Source organism: Lutra lutra, chromosome 16, assembly GCF_902655055.1.
Source record: "Lutra lutra chromosome 16, mLutLut1.2, whole genome shotgun sequence".
NCBI classification, from domain to species: Eukaryota; Metazoa; Chordata; class Mammalia; order Carnivora; family Mustelidae; genus Lutra; species Lutra lutra.
The window spans coordinates 45,511,394-45,534,285 of record NC_062293.1 but is presented as its reverse complement, the minus strand read 5'-3'; the positions used below and the strand labels follow the sequence as shown (position 1 = coordinate 45,534,285).

At 45.2% G+C, this 22,892-nt stretch overlaps 1 protein-coding gene across 3 annotated transcripts in view; it reads left to right on the top strand.

Annotated features, from left to right (window-relative positions):
• Positions 1 to 22,892, top strand: part of PITPNA (phosphatidylinositol transfer protein alpha) — a 41,269-nt gene that overhangs the window by 15,045 nt on the left and 3,332 nt on the right. Inside the window, exons 5-12 of one of the 3 annotated variants that reach the window (XR_007123433.1) lie at positions 3,509 to 3,516; positions 4,576 to 4,650; positions 6,286 to 6,369; positions 9,820 to 9,897; positions 10,024 to 10,134; positions 10,963 to 11,085; positions 19,317 to 19,716; positions 19,760 to 20,659. Coding sequence is in view for 2 of the 3 variants with exons in the window: in XM_047707742.1 (XP_047563698.1) it covers positions 3,509 to 3,516; positions 4,576 to 4,650; positions 6,286 to 6,369; positions 9,820 to 9,897; positions 10,024 to 10,134; positions 10,963 to 11,085; positions 19,317 to 19,409 (572 nt within the window). In the remaining variant the exon portion in view is untranslated. Of the gene's footprint in view, positions 1 to 3,508; positions 3,517 to 4,575; positions 4,651 to 6,285; positions 6,370 to 9,819; positions 9,898 to 10,023; positions 10,135 to 10,962; positions 11,086 to 19,316; positions 20,660 to 22,492; positions 22,562 to 22,892 lie in introns of those variants that run through there. The other 2 variants (XM_047707743.1, XM_047707742.1) reach the window with 2 other exon arrangements.

Here is a 22,892-nt window from a genome sequence, read left to right as displayed (position 1 = left end):
ATTTCTGGAAAGGAAAGACTTGAAGGCAGAGAACTTTCTGTTCTAGACCTTCTAGGATTTCCTTTGAGTAGTTCATACTCTTAGCTTTTTAGGATTCCTAGGTCTTTTTTTTTTTTTTTTTAAAGATTTTATTTATTTATTTGAGAGAGAGACAGTGAGAGAGAGCATGAGTGAGGAGAAGGTCAGAGAGAGAAGCAGACTCCCCATGGAGCTGGGAGCCCAATGCGGGACTCCATCCCAGGACTCCCAGGATCATGACCCGAGCCAAAGGCAGTCGTCCAACCAACTGAGCCACCCAGGCGTCCCTAGGATTCCTAGGTCTTGAGGGCTAATACCGATCCATAACCTCAGAGGTCCCCTAGAATTTGACTGTGGGTTGAGTGACCTTTCCCCTAGACAGCCCACATTTGTCGGCATAGACAGTCTGGCTCTGAGGCCCTCCTGGCAGCCTCTACCTCCGTGTACTGTTACACTTGCCTTACTTGTTGGACTCCCCAGACTATACCCGATGAGGGTCCTCCACCCATGTAGTCCTTATCCCGTGGACTTTGGGAACGACTAAAGTCTAGAGCAGTAATCTCTCTCTCTAGTCCTCAGTGGCCCTGCAGAGGTTGAAGCACCTGGTGTCAGGAGATGTACAATCATGGATGGAACCTGGGATGTGTAACACTTAGAGTTTCACTGACGTAGCTGAAAACGCAAATGTCACTACTCCCCGGACATTGAGCAGGAAGTTGTTAAATTCTTGGAAAAGAGGCACATGCTTTCTTAAGACAGTGTGCACTGTGGCTGGGTGTGTCTTGTCTAGGGCCAAAGGTGAATTTTCTTTATGTCCAGGAGAGTTGCCATTGAACATGCGTCATAAGAACTTTAAGCAACTTGGCATAAGGGAGGCAAACCGACAGCTGGACTCTTCCATGCCTGGATCAGTGTTCTGCATACAGAGCTTTTGCCGACGGAGAGATGCTGTCACGTCTCTGTCCTCTGTGTAATTCTGGGGAGAGCGTGCTACAGCCAACATGGGCATTTTTCTAGACGCCCAGTGTTCCTTCACATATCATCTTGATCCTTGGCCGAAAGAAAAAAAAAAAGAAAAATGTAATTTCTAAATATTCAGTGAAGAGGAGAAGCAGGGAGTAGGGGAGGGAAGGTTGGTTTCCTCAAGTGGGTGCTGACCTCACAGTGAGAACCCTCCATCATATAGAACGGGTACATTAACTCTTAGATCTGCTTAGTTAGACATCGATCGCTCTTTCAAAGTCAGAGATAGGAATAAGAAGGCTACTTTCCAGTTCCCTTTGGGGATTGGTGGGAGAAAGGTCAGTAGTTCAGACCCCTTTGTGTGGCAGAAGTAGATTAAAGTTTGAGGTGGGAATGGGTTAAGGAGCATAGGGTAAAAGTCCATGTGCCTTTTAGAAGGTTCTGCCCTCACTCTGAGTGGGACAAAAACAGATTTGTGATACTTTGTGCACTATCTGCTTTTTCTGTCCTTTTATTTCTTTCTGTTTCTTTCCTCCTGATGCTGATAGGTTAGGACAGGACGGAGGTGGTTAAGAGGAGGCAGGGCCTGTGAATGAAAGTAAGAAGAGGGAAATAAATGTTTCTCCTCCTGCCTCTCCCTCTAACCTTAACCCTGACCTAAGTACAGTCTCACTAAACATGTTTTTTTTTTTTAATAAAGATTTTTATTTATTTGACACAGAGAGATCACAAGTAGGCAGAGAGGCAGGCAGAGAGAGAGGAAGGGAAGCAGGTTCCCTGCTGAGCAGAGAGCCCGATGCGGGGCTCGATCCCAGGACCCCGGGATCATGACCCGAGCCGAAGGCAGAGGTTTAACCCACTGAGCCACCCAGGCGCCCCAACATGGTTTTAAAAAGTACCTTATTAGTCTTATTTGGAGAGCCCTATTTCCCAACTGCAAAGGATTTCCTGAGACACCCCCCACCCCACCCCAGTGTACCTAGGGTTGCAGTTTAAAGAAAAGAAAATGATCTGAATGCAGAGGTGTTGGGAGGGACAGTAGGCAGGACTAAAGAAGACTGGGGGAGATTGGTCACCCAGGTTGGCATTAAAGGCCAGGGAGGGTCAGCACCCTCATAGGTTCAGAAACCTAGTTCATCAGAACTGAGTGGATCTTTTTCTCAGGGTCCAGGAAAGACTGATGTACAAAAACCCCAAATGCCAATATGTTAAGTTATATTGAAATACAGAATTACCAATGACACTGGGTAATCCTGTTTGACGATTAAGGATTAAGGTGTTCTTCCCGTGTGAGCTCTTCCCCTTGGGAAACCGGAGTAGAGTCAGAATGCCAACATGCACGGACATGCCTGTCGGCTTAAATGATCAGACTCTTGTGTCCGTTGGTGAGCATATTGCATCGCTACAGAGGCCAGACTAGAAGATTGCTTGGAAACATGGGTTCAGAGTCTGGTGGTTAGTTGGGGGAACCTTAATGGCTCGTGTCATCAAGCCGCATCCGGCTGACCCCGCAGTCTTCGTTCTAGAGATGGAGCTGCTGCTAGACGAGGCTACGGCCGTCAGTGCAGCACAGGAGAATTGCTGCAGACTTGGCCCCGGTGCCCTTCTACTCAATGAATATCATGCCCACCATTTCCTTCTTTTGTTAACTGATTTTCTCCAAGCTGATAGTGGGGCCATTACTTGAGTAGGCCATGTGGTTGTAATCCTAACCTGATGCTTTCTTGCAAGTACCTTTCACTGGATACAGGGAGATGACTAGTAGTTTCTTGGACTGTTTCTCCACAAGGTGGACCTTATCCCTTATGTTTCACTCTTCCCTCTTCTTCATCTCAGAGGTGACTGTAGTTTCAGCTTTGGAATTACGGAGTTTGACCGTTAGTCCCATAAACTGTCCCATATGGCCGTGTGACATCTGTCAGAGACCGAGATAACTCCTAAATTCAGAGGGTACAGAGTCATCTAGGCTGTTGTTAGGAGGAGAGCTGGGTTGTTCCCCAGTGACATTAGAGCTGTAGTCATTTTCTCTGATAAATAATTGAGCCACGGTTTCCGAGGGGTCTCATTACAACGAGCAGGAGCACAGAGGGCGCGAGGTTTGGTTACGGTCAGAGGAAGCGTGCAGCAGGCAGACGGATAGTGCCTGGCCGAAAGTGCCCTCTCTGGGCCCCGGGAGGCAGCGGGACAGCAGGTGATCCTCTGATGGCAAAGTGGCGGGTCCCAATGCTTCAGCGCGCCAGAGCTGGTCCCCTTTCCTCGCCCAGCTGCAGATAATCTCAGGGACTGATACCGGCATCACTTTAATGATATTCCGGATTGGGTCTCTTGGCTTCTGTAGGGAGGGGAACTTGAGGGTTGGTGCATTTGAGGGACCAAATGCCCCCAAGGGGCTTGAAGGGCGGTTGTGGACAAGCCCCGGGGTGTGGAGAACTCCTTACTGCCATGGTGCCTGGGCTCAAGGGGCAGATACTCATTCAGCCTCATTAATCTTTTTCTTTCTTTTTTCCATATCCTTGCCTTGGAGCAGTTATTACGGTAAGAATTCGGGGGAGCTGGCAGGTGGGTGCCTGTGTGTTGGGGCGGGCATTGTAAATGATCTATAAGAAGAGAAGAAATAAAAATGTCACCACACTGGAGGTTCCTGGGTATTTGTGTCTGTCAGCAGACCGGTGCTGTTGAAGCTTCATCCTCTTGCTCCTACTGAGGAATCTGTTAATTGGCAAAATGGCCTCTTGCTTTAAGCTCCATTAGCATGTGGCTTTGTAGGTCCAGCGCTCAGGACCGTGGGGCTCACGTGTGCAGGATGATCCGAGACCCTCCCCTGCCCTTCCTGTGCCATACCTTCTCGGGGTTTCTGAAACCGTTCAGCCGACCCAGTTGTGGCTTCCCCACGGGTGCAGCGGTGGACCCCAGGGAGCACTGTCCACTGGCAAAATAGAGAAGTCAGCAAGGTGTCTTTTCTATGTCCACCCCCGTGTCATTGCCCCTTCTCTCCACCCTTCTTGGCACCCTCATCCAGGTGCCTGTCCCTGCTGCTAAACAGAGGTGGCTTTTGCCAGCCTGATTCCGGCTGAGGAGTTCGGAGGTTCATGTGTGCCCCTTCGAGGAGCACCACATTTTAAAAAGAACTAAGGGAGGAAGCACCAGGGATCCAGTAACGAGAAGATAACTTCAGGCCTCGGCCAAATGCTGGCTGGTGGATGGGGTGCTGGTGAACCATTCCTCCTCAGGTTAATCATTAGCTCTCAGGCCAAAAGCAGGATGGTCAAGTGGTTAAACCCATGGATTTCGAAGTCAGACGAATCTGGTTTTGAGGCCCAGCTCTGTTATTCTCTCTGCGGCCTTGAACAAGTCACCTCCCACCTTTGAACTTCCCTTGCCTCATCTATAAAAATGAGGATAATATTACTAGACCTGTCACAGGCTGGGATGAGAATTGAACAAGAGAATGTGCCCCTAGCGTATTGTGGGCTCCTAGTCAAGTTAGCTATTCCTGTAAGGGAGAGCCCGGAGTCTCTCAACCACCTGCCCTCAGTGATGGGAGATGGTTACTTTCCAACTTTGAGGCTAGTGACTGTGTTTTCCCCCTTGCAGAATGAATACATGAAAGAAGACTTTCTGATTAAAATTGAAACCTGGCACAAACCAGATCTTGGCACCCAGGAGAATGTAAGTAGTGCTTCCAAGAGCCCAGGGACTTCCAGGCTACGGGGTGGGGTCTTGAGGCTCTAGACCCATGGGCTTCTTCTTCCCTGTCCCGGGGCCATCTCTGTGGTCCCGTTTTAACAGCCTGTGCTTAGACCCTTCCTACCATCATGGGATTGCTCTGTCTCCAGTTTGCAAAACACGATCCCCAAAGATTCCTTCTAGAGCCTTCTCGTAGAGCTAAGATTGGTCTAAAATTTAACTCTTGGCACAGAGGAACCATATTTTTAAAACATGAAGATTACAGCCTTTATAGAGCACAATGAGAACTCCTCAATTCTAACATGCACCTGTCCTTTTGACGTCAGCAATTCCACACCTAGGAATTTGACATGTAGCTGTCCTTCCATAGGTGTGAAATAACTTAGCCACAAAGATATTCATTGCAGCATTTTCCGTGTAGCCAAAGATGAAAAACAGTGTAAGAGCCCATCAGTAGAACACAGTTAAACTGTGGCACTGCCATACAGTGGCATAGTATGTAGCCGTTAAAAAGAACCAGTAGAAAACAGCCTTCAAGATAAAGTGATGCAGAACCATGTGTGTGCTACCGTTTGTTTGAAGAGAAAAATCTGTACATGCATGTTTGTGCATGGAATCCAGTAGCAGTGACGTTCCTTGGGAGGGGCCGAAAAGGTTTTTTTTTTTTTTTTCTTTTAAAGATTTTATTTATTTGACAGAGAGAGGCACAGCAAGAGACGGAACACAAGCAGCGGGAGTGGGAGACGGAGAAGCAGGCTTCCTGCAGAGCAGGGGGCCTGATGCGGGGCTCGATCCCAGGACCCCGGGACCATGACCTGAGCCGAAGGCAGACACTTAACGACTGAGCCACCCAGGTGCCCCAAGAAAAAGTTTTTAAAAGCATCAAAGTAGGGGGTGCCTGAGTGGCTCAGTTAGTTTAAGAGTCCAACTCTTGGGGCCTGGGTGGCTCAGTTGGTTAAGCGACCGCCTTCAGCTCAGGTCATGATCCTGGAGTCCTGGGATCGAGTTCTGCATCAGGCTCCCACCTCCACGGGGAGTCTGCTTCTCCCTCTGACCTTCTCCTCGCTCACGCTCTGTCTGTCTCTCTCTCAAATAAATAAATAAAATATTAAAAAAAAAAAAAGTCCAACTCTTGATTTCGGCTCAGGTCATGATCTCAGGGTCGTGGGATCAAGCACTGCATTGGGCTCCAGGCTGAGCGCAGAGTCTGCTTGAGATTCTCTTTCCCTCTCCCTCTCCCCACTGCTCACATGCATGCATGTGCTCACACCCTCTTTCTGTCTCTCTAAATAAAAGATCAAAGCAGTCTGTGGCTAAACAGACAGTATGTCCATGAGTGCTTGTAGTCAGTCTTTACAAAGAGGAACACACAGAAATAACATAAGTGCTATAGGCAGCCCTGCGTGTTTGGGCCTGCTGAAACCAGAGCAGTAGCTCTCACACACGTATCTACTTAAACCCTCCTCCCATTCCTTTGGATAACTTTGCCTGTAATTCTTTACTGGTGGGAATCTCACGTCTGTGGCTACGGGAATAGCTGTTCCTGGGTCTTCATTCTGGATAAAGGGTGCTTTGTAGCTGACAAAAACTACACCATGGTCGTGTTTGTTCCTGCAGGTGCATAAACTGGAGCCTGAGGCGTGGAAACACGTGGAAGCCATATACATAGACATTGCAGATCGAAGCCAAGTACTTAGCAAGGTAGGAACTATTTAACGAGGTTGGCGGCCTTTGAGATGCAAAATGACTTCTAAGTTTCAGGGAAACCAAGGAACCATACCCAGCTTGGCTCAAAGGGAAGTTCTCTCTTGGCTGTTGTTTTTTTTTTTTTTTATCTTTTAAATTAGAATTAAGAATTCTCTTATCTTGATTTGGGGATTCCACCAAGAAGATACTGGACTGTTTGGCCTCTGGAAATATCACCAGAGAGTGTAGGTGCTAAGGATAATTTGCTCAACCGAAATGACACTTAACCTGAAACTAGTTCTCAAATTCATTTTTTCCAACCCAGTCATTAAACCCAGTCTCCATTCATTGCCTGACTGTTATGTTTGGAAGACAGTGTTCTGTGGGTTCCGTTCCATCAGAATATATGACAAGTCAGATGCCCTCCCCTCAAAAAGTTGGTGGTGGCTTCTCAAGTAACACAGAGGGCAGCACACGCCTAGAAAAGGACAGTCTCTGCTAGATCATGAACTTGGAGAGAGCAGGGACCAGGTCTGTCCTGCTGGGGACTGAGTTCCTAGGAAGTATTTCTTTAGGCAAGGAAAGGTTAGGTTCCTGCTCATTTAGTACTCTTCCTATTTGACAGAGAGGCCTGTTGGGATCAGGGCAGAGGAATTTGGCTCTCTGCCCATTGGTGGGGAGTAAGTGTTTGCTCTCCATGTCCCAGGGGTATGATACCTCTTTCCTGGAGTCACTCTCTCTGTGCTTAAAATATCTTGATTAGTGCATTTCCAAGAAGATATGAAAACTGTCTTGTGTTTTCCTTGCCTGTATCCTCACTTCCACCCTGTGGGGTGAAGTGAGTGGGTTTTTCAAAAAACTTTTTATTTGAAGTATAGCAAAGTGAATATATCCCAATTGTGTAGCTGGATGGATTTTCTCAAATTGAACATATCCACATAGTTCTCAAGCAGAAATGCTAATGGAGAGTATGACTCTCTGTGTATTTTGTCAACTCTGGTTGTTTTGTGTGAGTAGAGAGAAGCAGAGGTGGGGAAGATCTAATTAATTTATTTGTTTCATTTGTTTAAGAATAGTCAACACAGCCATTTGCGACTACGTGGATGGAACTAGAGGGTATCATGCTTAGCAAAATAAGTCAATCGGAGAAAGACAACTATCATATGATCTCCCTGATATGAGGGAGAGGAGATGCAACATGGGGGGTTAAGGGGGTAGGAGAAGAGTAAATGAAACAAGAGGGAATTGGGAGGGAGACAAACCATAAGTGACTCTTTTTTTTTTTTTAAAGACTGTTTTTTTTTTAAAGATTTTTATTTATTTATTTGACAGAGAGAAATCACAAGTAAGCAGAGAGGCAGGCAGAGAGAGAGGAGGAAGCAGGCTCCCTGCTGAGCAGAAAGCCCGATGTGGGGCTCGAACCCAGGACCTGGGATCATGACCTGAGCCGAAGGCAGCGGGTTAACCCACTGAGCCACCCAGGCGCCCCACCATAAGTGACTCTTAATCTCACAAAACAAACTGAGGGTTGATGGGGGGAGGGAGGTTGGGGGGGGGTGGGATTATGGACATTGGGGAGGGTATGTGCTATGGTGAGTGCTGTGAAGTGTGTAAACCTGGCGATTCACAGACCTGTACCCCTGGGGATAAAAATATATTATATGTTTATAAAAAATAAAATTAAAAAATAATAATAAAGATCATAAAAACTTAAAAAAAAAGAATAGTCAACACAAAAGGTTTATTTTTTTTAAGTACACATAAATCATCTTTTTAGCTTTGGGAAATACTTGATGACTTGTGTGTCTATGTGTGTGATTTGTTTTCTTCACTATTTTTTTAAGTAGTTACCATAGTAAATTTGCCTTCCCTGAGCCTCTATTAGCCAGTGCAGAAGAAAAACCAAAGATTAAACTTTCCTTGAGGCTGATTCACATACAGCATTGGCTACATTGTAACTAGGTGAAGTGAGGCTGACAGTAGTACACAAGAGGATAGGTTCTATACATGGGACATTCCCAATAATGATTTTATTAAACAAGTCAGTTAACTCTGACTTGTTTTATAGTCAGAGTTATATAAAACACTCTGGCCGTGTTTTATAGTCACGCGCAGAGGTTTAAAAAAACAGACTATGCTGCCCTTACCTGCAGATACTCTTTTTTTTTTTTTAATGAACGTTGAAATTTAATCAAATAATATCTAACACTTTTGAGTACTTACATAATTAAGAGATGATTCAGTGCTTTTCTTTTTTTTTTTTTTTTAAGATTTTATTCATTTCATTTGACAGACAGAGATCACAAGTAGGCAGAGAGGCAGGCAGAGAGAGGAAGGGAAGCAGGCTCCCTGCTGAGCAGAGAGCCTGATGCGGGGCTCGATCCCAGGACCCCGGGATCATGACCTGAGCCGAAAGCAGAGGCTTTAACCCACTGAGCCACCCAGGCGCCCCGATTCAGTGCTTTTCAAAAGGATCTGTTGCTCTGGTTCTCTTAACAGCAGTCTTTGTATTGCTTTTATTTTATTATTTTTTTAATTTTTTAATAAACATATAATGTATTTTTAGCCCCAGGGGTACAGGTCTGTGAATCGCCAGGTTTACACACTTCACAGCACTCACCATAGCACATACCCTCCCCAATGTCCGTAACCCCCCCCCCCCCCCCCCCCCCCCCCCCCGGCAACCATCAGTTTGTTTTGTGAGATTAAGAGTTTCTCATGGTTTGTCTCCCTCCTGATCCCATCTTGTTTCATTTATTCTTTTCCTACCCCCCAAACCCCCCACGTTGCATCTCCACTTCCTCATATCAGGGAGATCATATGAGAGTTGTCTTTCTCTGATTGACTTATTTTGCTAAGCATAATACCCTCTATTTCCATCCATGTCATCACAAATGGCAAGATTTCATTTCTTTTGATGGCTGCATGGCATTCCATTGTATAGATATACCACATCTTCTTTATCCATTCATCTGTTGATGGACATCTAGGTTCTTTCTATAGTTTGGCTATTGTAGACATTGCTACCTGCAGATAGTCTTACTTGCTGGATTTTAGGTAGAGTGGCCCAGAAATCTGAATTTTGAAAAACTTTTCCTTAGTAATTTGGGTGCTTATCCCGGTTGAAAATCTCTGTCTTAAACAGTGGAAATATATGCCTACTCAGACAGTCCTGTGACACGTTAATATGGGTAACATTGAAAACAAACCATGGCAGAGAAGATCACAGCACTTCTCTGAGGCAAATATAAACCGTTATGTATCGTGTTTATAACATTTTCCCATATTTTCTCTACACCAGCAGCTTCAAGACTGGTATAAAATATACTCTCATGGAAAAATCTAATCTCTGTCTCCCTCCCTTTCCCTCCCTCCCCCTCCTTCTCCCTCCCTCTCCTTCCTACTCCCTCCTTATTACTCCGTCTTTCCCTTCCTCCCCAACTCCAATTCTACAACTTCTTTCAGGATTACAAGGCAGAGGAAGACCCAGCAAAATTTAAATCTATCAAAACAGGCCGAGGACCCTTGGGCCCAAATTGGAAGGTGCAGTTCACACCCTCACCACCAGGGGACAGGGCGTAGCATGGGCAGACCTCTCCCCAGGGAGGGTGGGCTAAGAGGTTGGCCCTTTTAGTTACCTGTCTGCCTGTATGTGTGTCTCTAATACAGCAAGAACTTGTAAATCAGAAAGACTGCCCGTACATGTGTGCATACAAACTGGTTACTGTCAAGTTCAAGTGGTGGGGCCTGCAGAACAAAGTGGAAAACTTTATACATAAGGTAAATGACCAGGGTGAGGCCTCACCTGTGTGTGTGTGTGTGTGTGTGTGTGTTGGTGGGGGTGTATTTTGCCCAACAAGAGAAGATCATACAACCCACATGACTTGTGTCCAATGATGGCTGACATCAGAATATTTCAGTTTGAGTTCCCTGACCTCCACTTCCCCTTTCACTTATCTGTCCTACAGCTTTATGCCATTATCCAGGGGCACCACATGTGACAGGGAAGGAAACTGAAGTTAAAAAAAAAAAAAAAGGAAACAGGAAGGGGCTTGCTATGACTGAACCGCAGATAAAACTCAAGTCTTTCTCTTTTTATGAAGCCAAAAGGCAAGAGGCTCTAGGAGCCAAATTCTCCAGTGCCCTGAATTCTTGAACCAGATAGACCTAAGGCATTTTTATAGCTTTTTCTCTGATGTGTTAGAGCCTCATTCTTGGGCCCCCTTTCATACCTGCTGGCCAGTTTTAACCTGGCCTTGGGCTCTAGAGATAAGAGGGACTGTTGGCACAGTTGTTTCTGGGCCTTGGCTGACCCATGAGCTCGTAGGCTGCCTATCTTGGTAGCATTTTGGGCACAGGGCCTAGCTCTGAGGTAGGTACCTGTACTCTCCAGGGGGCTTCCTCCTCCTTGAAGCAATTCCTATTATCACGTGAGGACAAAAGTCACTGACCTTTGGGACCTGTGGGCTCATTTGTGTAAGCCAGCCAGGCACCTCTTCTCCTGACCTCTTCAAGAAAGTGGGCTTAGTAACACGGAGATCGTGAGAGGGGAGCTGCAGCAGTGGCCTCTACCTTCTGAGTTCTAACTAGGTCCCCTCCTTTTTGTAGCAAGAAAGGCGTCTGTTTACAAACTTCCACAGGCAGCTGTTCTGTTGGCTCGATAAGTGGGTTGACCTGACTATGGACGACATCCGAAGGATGGAAGAAGAGACGAAGAGACAGCTAGATGAGGTAAGTGGGCTCCTGGAGGAGACTGGGCTCCCGGCTCTGTAAATCCATGAAGGAGACTGCCCCGTGGGGCTGTTCCTGAGGGCACCACCTGTGGCTTGAGGAACATATTCGTGTCTGGGGGAGTAAGGTCTGGTGCCAGGTAGTTGAGAACTGCGAAGATGAGAACAGCTAGTGCTCTTGAACTGGCAGTCTAGCCGAGGTCTTGGCGTATTGAGAGAGACAAATATGGCAGTGTGTGCCACATGCCAAGTGAGTAACTCTGGGGGGTTGGGGAAGTCCTGCTGGGCTGCAGTATTGGAGGTGACTGTGGAAGGAGGCAGGTTGGCCTGAGGTGTGAGGACCGTCCATGTCCCCCACGGAGGACAGCAACAGCTCAGCCACAAATAACTACTCTGTAAGGTTGTTTTGAGCTCTTTTTAGAGTTTGGACCCTTGGCCCTTTGTGGTGGGGGGAAGGGAGGGCTTGGCATGGAGCCAAGGAGGAGAGCTGTCTGCTCCATGGGAGCTGAAGGCCTAATGCTCCTGCTTCATTTGGGGATGCTTCTCTGCGAGGCTCACTCTGAGATCGTCAGTAAGGAAGATTTATGTCCTTCCTGTGTGTGAGGGCACCATTCTAGGGCTTTTACCCACACCATCTCCAATGATCCTTGCCATACCTGTGAGGAGACACCACTGTTCTTGCCATCCTCCGATGAGGAAGGTAGAGGCTCTGAGAGTCCAGCTCCGTGCCCAAGGTCATACAGCTTGCAGGTGACACAGTCAGGGTAAGAGCCATAGCTCTCAATCACTTGGCTTCTCTTCTTCCCTTAAATGCCATCTGGAGCCCTCCTGCCCTCTTGGGGCTAAAAATAAGGCAGGAAGCTCTGTTTCATAATTGCCATCCATTTCTCCCTCCTTGCCCTGGGTGGGTTGGCCTGGAGCCAGAGGTCAGCAGGCATCGCTGTGCCCAGCCTTGCCCAGCTCCCCAGCAGTGCCTTGGACAAGACCCAGGCCTGACTGCCTGCGGTGCCCCCGTTTCATGGGGCTGGTCTTGGGTGCAAACTTGGCCTAGGAGTTCTTCCTTTCTTAGCTCCTGTTGAAGGCAGATGTTCTGGTTATTCATCCAGCTACATTTGGCAGGGAAGTGGCAGGATTTTGGACACGGGTCCTGATTCTTTGGCTAAGGATCTTCAGGAAGTGGTAGGTGTTAATGTCCAGGATGTTGGGGATTCTGGCTATGTAAAAGAGGCCTGAGTGCTTTTGGTTACCTGAGTCCTGACCAAAAAAAAGTTACCAAACAGAGCTGTGTGGAGACTTTGGGGTTTAGCCTGGAGCCTTAGGCACCCACACCTGACAAAGGCCAGCTGAAAATATGCAGGGGTTCGGGGAAGCATTTATGGATAGCCTTTTACTCTTTGGGTAGAATTTGAATTCCTGGAGCTAGAAGAACTCTCCAGAGGAGCTACTGGATCTGCCTCCCTCAGATCCAAAGTTTGAAATCCCTCACCATTAGGGAAGTCTTTTTGTGTGTTCCTCCCTTCTCTCTGTGTGTTCCTCCATTCTGTGGAGAATTGTGCAAAAAAACCTAGAAGACCACTATCCTCCAGGATAACTGCGAATGCAGGAAACCTGTTTTAGAATTGGAATTTTATTTTATTTTATTTTATTTATTTAAAGATTTTATTATTTTGAGAGAGAGAGCACAAACTGGGAAGAGGGGCAGAGGGAGAAGCAGACTCCCTGCTGAGCAGGGAGCCCAATACAGGACCTGATCCCAGGACTCTGGGATCATGACCCAAACCGAAGGCAGACACTTAACCTATGGAGCCACCCAGGCACCCCTAGAATTGGAATTTTAAATAGTTTGCAGTAGAAGAGAAAGCAAAACCAAGTCTGTGTCACTGGGGGACATCTTTTGACCCCATTAGCAACTGTACTGGACCTTTGTGTGCTAACTATACCTCAGACTTGTTTTTTGTTTTTGTTTTTGTTTTTAAGATTTTATTTATTTATTTGACAGAGATCACAAGTAGGCAAAGAAGTAGGCCGGGGGGTGGGCGGGGAGCAGGCTCCCTGCCAAGCAGAGAGCCTGATGCGGGACTTGTTCCCAGAACCCTGGGATCATGACCTGAGCCGAAGGCAGAGGCTTAACCCACTGAGCCACCCAGGCGCCCCTCAGACTTGTTTTTTTAGCTCTTTTTTCCCCCCTTCCTTCTAAAAATATTCTTATCAGCTTTATTTTTAGTTTCATTTCTTAATTTAAAAAAAATCCCACTTTATTGGGATATGACTGATAAACAGAAAGCCGCACAGGGGTGCCTGGGTGGCTCAGTCAGGTAAGCGTCCGACTCTTGGTTTCAGCTCAGGTCATGATCTCTCTCTTGGGAGGAAGAGCTCTGCGGGGAGTTCAGCAGACAGTTGGCTTCCCCTCTGCCTTCGCCACCCCCTCCTCCACCCTGCTAGTGCTCTCTTGCTCTCATAAGTAAATAAAATCTTTAAAAACACTTATTTAGGGTGCCTGGGTGGCTCAGTGGGTTAAAGCCTCTGCCTTCAGCTCAGGTCATGATCTCAGGGTCCTGGGATCGAGACCCGCATCGGGCTCTCTGCTAGGCAAGGAGCCTGCTTCCTCCTCTCTCTCTGCCTGCCTCTCTGCCTACTTGTGATCTCTCTCTGGCAAATAAATAAATAAAATCTTTAAATAAATAAATAAATAAATAAATAAAAACATTTATTTAAGAGAGAGTATGTGCATGAGCAGTTCAGGGGGTAGGCAGGAGCGGGAGGGGGAGGATCTTAAGCAGGCTCATGCTCAGTGAGGTACCAGATGCAGGGTTGGATCTAACTACCCTAAGATCATGATCTGAGCCGAAACCAAGAGTTGGATGCTTAACTGATGGAACCACCCAGACGCTCTGTGCACATATTTAATCTATCCATCTTGATGAGTTTCAGATAAGTATACACCTGGGAAACCACCACGACAACCATTGCCATAAACAAAAACATCACCTCCAGAAGTATTTTCCTATTTTCAAACTCAGTATCCCAGGTTTAGAAGGGAGAAGCTGTCCTCCTCTGCCCTGCACCTCAAATCCTGCTACCACCCCCACCCACCCTTATTCAAGAAGCAGGCCCTTGCTGTTCTTTTGGTTGTTTCTCTTGTTAATTACCCATCTATTTCCAAAGAATATACTTATGCGCTTAATTCTTCGTTTCTCAACTTTAGATATTATTGGTTGAGTGCTCGCTTCGGCAGCACGTATACTAAAATTGGAACGATATTAGTGATTGACTTTTCCTATGGAAGATTTAATTCCTATACCCCACCCACCACTCACACCCTCTTTTCCTTCCTCCAGTGTCACAATTTGGAGTGAATTCATTATTCAGGGTTTATATTGTGACAACTTTGTCATTCTTCTCCCCAACTGAGCACTTTAGTCTGCTCCTGATATTTGTTCCTTTCTTTGTTCCTTTCTTGTTTTTTTGTTTTTAAGAAGTTAGCCTGTTGGGGCGCCTGGGTGGCTCAGTGGGTTAACCCGCTGCCTTCGGCTCAGGTCATGATCCCAGGTCCTGGGTTCGAGCCCCACATCGGGCTTTCTGCTCAGCGGGAAGCCTGCTTCCTCCTCTCTCTCTCTGCCTGCCTCTCTGCCTACTTGTGATTTCTCTCTGTCAAATAAATAAATAAAATCTTAAAAAAAAAAAAAAAAAGAAGAAGTTAGCCTGAAACTAATATTACAATGTATGTTAACTGGAATTTAAATAAAAACCTGAAAAAAGTAAGATAAGAAGTTAGTAATTGCTTCCCTCCCTTTTGCTAGCTTAGTTTTATGTATCTCTGTCATTAAGTTTTGTTTTTGAGTCCTTACAGGGTTGGTCTGGTCTGATTGGTATGTGATGCACACTGCATAATAATTTGGGTGATGTCAGTCCATCCTTATTGATTTGCCCCCCCCTCAGTTTTCGGGTTTTTTTTTTTTTTAAGATTTTATTTATGAGAGAGAGAGAGAGCGCGTACATGAGCGCAGAGGGGAGGAACAGAGAGGGAGGGACAAGCAGACTGTGTGTGCACTGAGCACAGAGCCTAATTCAGAATCCCTGAGATCATGACCTGAGCCAAATCCAGAGCCAGCCACTCAACTGACCAAGCAACCCAGGTGCTCCAAGGTCTCTCCTCAGTTCTAGATGTTTTTATATTATAAGTTCTCGCTCTTTGTATCACAGTTTTCTCCCCTCTGTTTTCTTCCTGGAATTTTTATTAGAAGTTAGAAGTCATGAGGCGCCTGGGTGGCTCAGTGGGTTAAAGCCTCTGCCTTCGGCTCAGGTCATGATCCCAGGGTTCTGGGATCAAGCTCCGCATTGGGCTCTCTGCTCAACGGGGAGTCTGCTTCCTCCAATCTCTCTCTCTGCCTGCCTCTCTGCCTACTTGTGATCTCTTGTCTGTCAAATAAATAAATAAAAATCTTAAAAAAAAAAAAAAGTTAGAAGTCAGACCTCATGAATTGACCTAATTTTCTTACATTTTTCTCTCCCTTTTTGTTTTTTTTTCTGGAAGATATTTTCCAATGTTAACTTCTCGCCTGTTGAATTTAAAAACATTTTATTTTTTAAATAATTTTGTTTTTTGAGCGTGTTTTTTTAGAGATTTTATTTATTTATTTGAGAGGAAGACCATGAGTAGGGGGAAGGGCAGAGGGAGAGGGAGAAGCAGGCTCCCTGCTAAGTGTGAAGCCCGACCGAGGGCTCCATCTAGGGACCCCAGGATCATGACTTGAGCCAAAGGCAGACACTTAAACCAACTGAGCCACCCAGGTGCCACTTAAAACATTATAAAGCACTTCTTGTGCTGTGTTCTTTTTCTTTCTTTCTTTTTTTTACAAGTTTTTTTTTTTTTTAAGATTTTATTTGTTTATTTGACAGAGAGAGAGATCACAAGCAGGCAGAGAGGCAGGCAGAGACAGAGAGAGGGGGAAGCAGGCTCCCTGCCGAGCCAAGAGCCCAATGTGGGGCTTGATCCCAGGACCCTGAGATCATGACCTGAGCCAAAGGCAGAGGCTTTAACCCACTGAGCCACCCAGGTGCCCCATGTGTTCTTTTTCTTAAGTACTTTTTCTGTTGTTCTTTGTGCATTATCTTCCTTTTCTAAAGCAATGGCTTTTTGGTTTTGTGTTTGGTTTTCGAGGTTTCTCTGGTTCTCGAGGTTCTTTGTTTCCTCCGAGAATTCAGGGAGGGAACACCAGGGCACACCAGAGCCAAATTGTTTTTTTTTTCTCACTTAGAAATAAGTCACCCGTTTTCAGCCCTACTTGCACTCCCACCCTGGAAGGTACTTGTGCTTCCAGTTCCCGAGCCTTTGGAGAACCTACAGCACAAATAGGTCTGTCCTTCTTAGGCACTTGGGTGTTAGTCGTGCTGCTCTGAGAATTAGTGCTACTCATCCATCCATATTTCATCTTCCAGAATGTTGCTGCCATCTCTTATCTGCTGTTCTTGTTGCCTTCATGGTTTTAAATCTTTTGTTTACTCCTTTACTCTCATTGTAGTAGGGCTTGGGGAAGGAATAGCAATAAATGCATGTTTACAATCTGCCATGATTAACTATAAATTTGCAATAGGATTTATGACCCTTATTCTTTGATTAATGCTCAGCAGCCTAGGATGGGTGGATTTTTTTGTGTGAATTACGAGAGGTCACTTTAAGGCCACAGTCACCATTACTGTGACTCTAGTCCCTATGGGAGGGTGGACTCACCATTCTTGGATGAAACTCAAGGATTTGAGAAGCAAGGATCAAGAGATTAGTCCTTTGCCCTAAAAAAAAAATGTCAGGAAACATGTGCCTGTAGGAGAGCAGTGTCTGTCCATCTGTCTCTCTCCCTCCTTTCCTCTTTCCTCCCTTCTTCCCTCTCTTTTTCTCCCTGTCCCTTGCTCTTGCTCTCTTAAGAGACTCATAATCTCAAAATTGGAAGAAGTCACCTTGAAGGTCACTTAGTCCAATTACCTGTCCAGTGCTTGAGTCCTCTCTGCAGCTTCCCTACTGGCCTGAACTTGATCACCTTCTATATTGGGGAACTCACTATCTCTTGAACATGGTGGTAATAAAAATTTTTTTTTTTTTTAAAGATTTTATTGGGCGCCTGGGTGGCTCAGTGGGTTAAGCCGCTGCCTTCGGCTCGGGTCATGATCCCAGAGTCCTGGGATCGAGTCCCGCATCGGGCTCGCTGCTCAGCAGGGAGCCTGCTTCCCTTCCTCTCTCTCTGCCTGCCTCTCTGCCTGCTTGTGATCTCTCTCTGTCAAATGGATAAATAAAATCTTTAAAAAAAAAAATAATAAAGATTTTATTTATTTATTTGACAGAGAGATCACAAGCAGGCAGAGAGGCAGGCAGAGAGAGAGGAGGAAGCAGGCTCCCTGCTGAGCAGCGAGCCCGATGCGGGACTCGATCCCAGGACTCTGAGACCATGACCCGAGCCGAAGGCAGCGGCTTAACCCACTGAGCCACCCAGGCGCCCCTAATAAAAATATTTTTATTACTAATAGAAGCTAACGTTTTATTGGGGTCTTACTATATGCCTGTCGTGTGTGGTTAGCATTCTCCAGGAACGATGTCATCAAGTCGTCATGTCAGCCTGTGCCAAAGTATTATTTTCCTTTTAGAGATAAGAGAAACTGGGGCACCTGGGTGGCTCAGTGGGTTAAGGCCTCTGCCTTCGGCTCGGGTCGTGATCCCAGGGTCCTGGGATCGAGCCCCGCATCAGGCTCTCTGCTTGGCGGGGAGCCTGCTTCCTCCTCTCTCTCTCTGCCTGCCTCTCTGCCTCCTTGTGATCTCTGTCTGTCAAATAAATAAATAAATAATCTAAAAAAAGAGAGAGAGAGATAAGAGAAACTGAGGCTCAGAGAAGTTGAGGATACCTTCTCATTCAGTGAACAAGTGCCACCTGGGGCTTTGGCCACTAATTTTGTAGATAATGAACCTGGGAGAAGAGAACTTTGAAAATTTTTAAGAAAACTTGTTTCCTGATTGACCTCTAGAACATTGCTTAAAGCTGGCAAAGATACAGTGTGCCAGTTAGAGTGCATGATTAAGAGTCTGCAGCATTTCCTTTCCCAGCCTTACGAATGGGGCTTCCTTCCAAGTCCCTGTGGGCTCCATGATTCCTCTGGTCCCTCCAAAGCACATCTGTTTATGAATCTCGGAGCTTCCTTGTAGTCAGTCTCCCTGTCCACACACTTGCGTGTCAGTGTGCCTGTCCTTTCTAATCTCCTGCATCTTGATGTAGAGATCCCTTGCTCCACCCTGTGGCTTTCTGACATGGATGATGGATCATCATCATTTTTAGATTTTAATTCTTAATCTCTGAACTGGTTATCCAGGGACTGTGTAATTGTCCCTGTGCAGTGAAATGCGTGGCAGGACACTATACCCCCAGAGTTTCCAGTTTGTGATTGGGGTAGATAGAAGCTTGGAGAGTGAAGCTGATGGAGAGAAACCACTCAGTGCTGGGCCTCAGCTGAGTGGGGAGTGAGATTCCAGTAGCATGTGCACAGGGCAGAGCTAGCTCAGTGTCTTAAGGCTGAACGATCCCTGTATGTGGAGGATGTTACTGTTCTGTGGCTTCTTAATTCTCTCTCACCTGCCCAACAATGATTGACCCCAGGGCAGGCCACCTGGAACACCGGCCAGCATCTTGAGATATGGAAATAGCTTTCTTTTCTTTTTAGGTACAGTCATTTTTCAATATTAAGGTAATACATAAACATTAAACTTTTTTTTTGGAAATAGTGAAAAGCAGAAAGAAATCACGTGTACTCTATTTAAAGACAACCTCTAGGGGCACCTGGGTGGCTCAGTCGGTTGAGCATCCGACTCTTGGTTTTGGCTCAGGTCATGATGTCAAGGTCATGGGAACGAGGGTCATGGGGTTGAGTCCAGCTCCTCGCTCAGCAGAGTATGCTTGAGATTCTCTCTCCTTCCCTCTGCTGCCCCCTCCCCACTTGCTGGCATGCATGTGCGCTCTTTCTCTCAAAATAAATAAATAAAATCTTTAAAGACAGCCTCTAAAACATTTTAAGTCTTTCTACACACTTATTTAGCTATGATTCATATTGCATGGGCCAAATGAGTATCCTCTTTTTTCTGGGAACATTGTAACAAGCATATAGCATTATAACGAATACAAAGTTTCCCACGAAAAGAGTCTCTTCACATACATGTTTCTGACTGACCTCTGTTGGATTTTCATTTGTTTCCAGGTTCTCACTGCTACAAATAATGCCGCGATGAAAATTTTTGTGCACTCGGTTTTTTGGATTACTGTTTGGATCTGGATTATTTCCTTAGAATAAATTCCTACAAATGGAATTAGAGAATTTAAGGCTCTTATTATTACCAAATTTCGTTTCCAAAGGGCTTTCTCAAGAGTTTCTAAAAACAATTCTGCATGTGCTTCATTTCTCTTCCTTCAGGAATGCTTGGTCTGTGGTTGTTTTTCAGTGTCTTAAATGGATTTTGTTTGTTTGTTTATTTGCTAGTTCTATTTTTTTATTAAACTTTTTATTTTGAAATGATTATAAGATTCATATGCAGTTATAAGAACTAATACACAGAGATCTCTTTCTCCCAATGGCAAGATGTTGCAAAACTATACCACAGGTAAAAAAAAAAAAAAAAAAAAAACAAACAAACTATACCACAGGTATCACAACCAGGATATTGACATTGATACTTCTACTAGTTTTTTGTGGGTTGTTTTTTTTTTGTTGTTTTTTTGTTTTGTTTTGTTTTGTTTTTGTAATCAAAGGAGTGTTTCATACTTCATAGTAAAAACAATTTTCAAAAGCTGTAGAAAAATAGAAGCATCTGGCTGGCTTATTTAGAAGAGCATGCAGCTCTTTGAGCTCGGGGTTCTGAGTTTGAGTTCCATGTTGGGTACAGAGATTTATCTATGTATCTCTCTATTTATTTATTTACTTGATTTTAGTGATTTATTTTAAAAAAGTAGTAAGATCTTCAAAAAGTAAAATCTTCCCCCAAAATCTAGAAAAATAAAAAAGTCCCTGTAAATGAATAAAATAAATAGGTGAATAAAAGTTCCTTTGTTCCAACCCCTGGCCTTATTCCCTAGAGAAGATCAGTTAAAAACAAACAAACCAAGATTGGAGTTTCTATTTTCATATTCCCTGACTGTATGTGTATACATAGCCTGCAACAGCTTGGTCTGAGGAACAAACACCAGATAAAATCTCACGGTGTCTTATAGGCCCCAGGAAACAGGAAAAAAGCGTTCTTAGAGCATTTTACTATAAGAATAAAAAATGTGTTTTTATTTCAGTGGCACCCTGTGAGGTGAACTTGTCTCTGAGAGTTGGGGAAGCTATCATGTTCCCTGATATGAAATTACATCTTAAGCAGTAGGAAAATCGGACCTAGCTTTGCATTAGTAAATTAAAGCAAGGCAGTAAACTCTTAGGATATACGTGGATCTGGTTGAGGCCCAAGGAGCTTTGCTCCCCTATATTAAATCTCAGCTTCTCTGAAATTGAAAATTTCTGTGGTCATTAGTAAGCATTTAATGAGCACATTTTTGTGTTTTTTTTTTTAATTATTTTGACCTGAGTTATGAAAATAACCTAAGTGTGCATGGATAGATGAATGGATAAAGAAGATGTGTGGGGGGGGATGTTTATAAATAGAATGGATGGAATATCAGCCCTAAAAAGGAATGAAATCTTGCATTGTGACAGTATGGATAGACCCTAAAGAGTATGATATTAAGTGAAAAGAGTCAGACAGAAAAAGACAAATACCATATAATCTCACTTAGATGTGGAATCTAAAAAACAAAGCAAATGAACAAAGAAGAAACAGAAGACTCATAAATACAAAGAAGAAACTGGTGGCTCCCAGAGGGGAGGGGGGAACTAGGTGAAGGTGATTACAATGTACAGACTTCCAGTTATAAAACGAGTGAGTCATGGGATGAAAAGTACAGCACAGGGGGCATCTGGGTGGCTCAGTGGGTTAAAGCTTCTGCCTTTGTCTCAGGTCATGATCCCAGGTTCTGGGATCAAGTCCCCATGGACTCACAGATGATAATAGTTGATGGAAGGGAAGCAGGGAGTGTGAACAATGAGCAGGAGTCTGAAATGTGGTGGGAATAATATTTTGAAAACATGTCCTAGTGAAGAACTACTGCTTCTGAGATGGAGTCTCTCCAAAATGCAGCCGTATTAAAGTTCTAGCGAATAAAACAGACCTCTGAGGGGGAAGGTAGTGTAGAAGTCCAAGTTCTTCAGAGCGTGTAGACACACACATCTGCTTTACTGCAGCATCCTTGCAGAAATAACATGGCTAACGTGGCCCGAGTGCATATCCCTGCTAGGTATTCTCCAAGAATATCTCCATTTAATTCTCAACAACCACCTGATGTGGGTGCTTTTATCATCTCTATTTTATTATTAGAGAGACTGAGTCTTAGAGTGCAGTGAAGTCACTCGCTCATGGTCACACAGTAGGTCATGACGCAGAATACAATCCAGGGAGTTTGATTCCAGAAGTCATTCTCTGAGGTGCTCAAAATTTGTTGAATGAAGAAAGAATGAAAGTCGAGCAGAAAACTCAAAGACAGTGAAGAAATATCTAATGGGAAATTAAAATACGCATGTGCTATAGGCATTCTGCAGATAGAATGGAACTTTCGAGTTGGAAAGGATTTGAGAGAGATCACCTCCACACTGTCCCCAGGAGAAGTTGTGTCCACTTCTGGGCTGTTCCCTCTGCCTGGACAACTCCCCCAACATGCCCCCTCCAGGGAGCCATAGGACTTTCCCCTAAGTGGACACAGGACTTTCCCCCTCACTTCCTCCGGGTCTCTACTCAATGTCACTTACCAGAGAGGCCTTCCATGGCCCATTTCCCTACAGGCCTTCTCCATCCCAGCAGCTCCCCCCGCCCCAACATATATTAGTTTGTTCATTCTCCCCTACTTTGCCCCAGAATGTAAGCACTGGGAGGAGAGACATGGTCTGTTTTGGTTCCCTGCCAAATCTTTAGGCCTGGGGCAGTTTTGTGCAGTTCCTAGCACAAAAGAGTTGCTTCATAGATATTGTTGAATGAATGAATGAAGAAAGAGAGGAGCTTAAGAACTCCAGCACTAGGATGCAGGGAGAGGAACAGGAATCATGGATGATAGGACCAGTGACATGGAGCTATAAATGGTGTGGCTTCAGCCATACGTATGCAGAATTCTACTCTGCTGATCTGCTTTGTGCACAAAAAAATGCTCCACCCTCTTCATTGGCAGGACTGAAGAGAAGGCGGAACATATTTGTATTGGAGTTCCATTAGCTGCAAGAGCCTTCAGTTTTTCCTGTTTTTTTTTTTGTTTGTTTGTTTGTTTGGTTTTTGTTTTTTTTTTTTTCTGTTCCAGATGAGACAAAAGGACCCAGTGAAAGGAATGACCGCGGATGACTAAAGGCACCCCTCCCCCTTCTGCACTGTATGTACTGAATCTCTCCCTTTGCATCTCATCCACAGGAAAGTCAGTTTGGGTCCTCAGGGCCTCCTCAGCAGCTCACTAAGGAGTCAGGAGACTTGTTCTTTCCTCGTCCTGTCCTCCATTAATAATGACGACTGCCATGCTCAACAGCTCTCAGGCTTCCATTGACAGATGTTGTAGCTATTAGACCCTTTCAGGGACATGTGATCTTATAACGAACTGCCCAGACAGACACATGAACCCACCCGATAGTGAGAAGTGGGGCTGGGTTGGGGCAGTAGACACAGAACAAAGCTTTTCTGCAGCTAATTCCTCTCCCTCTCATAGTGAG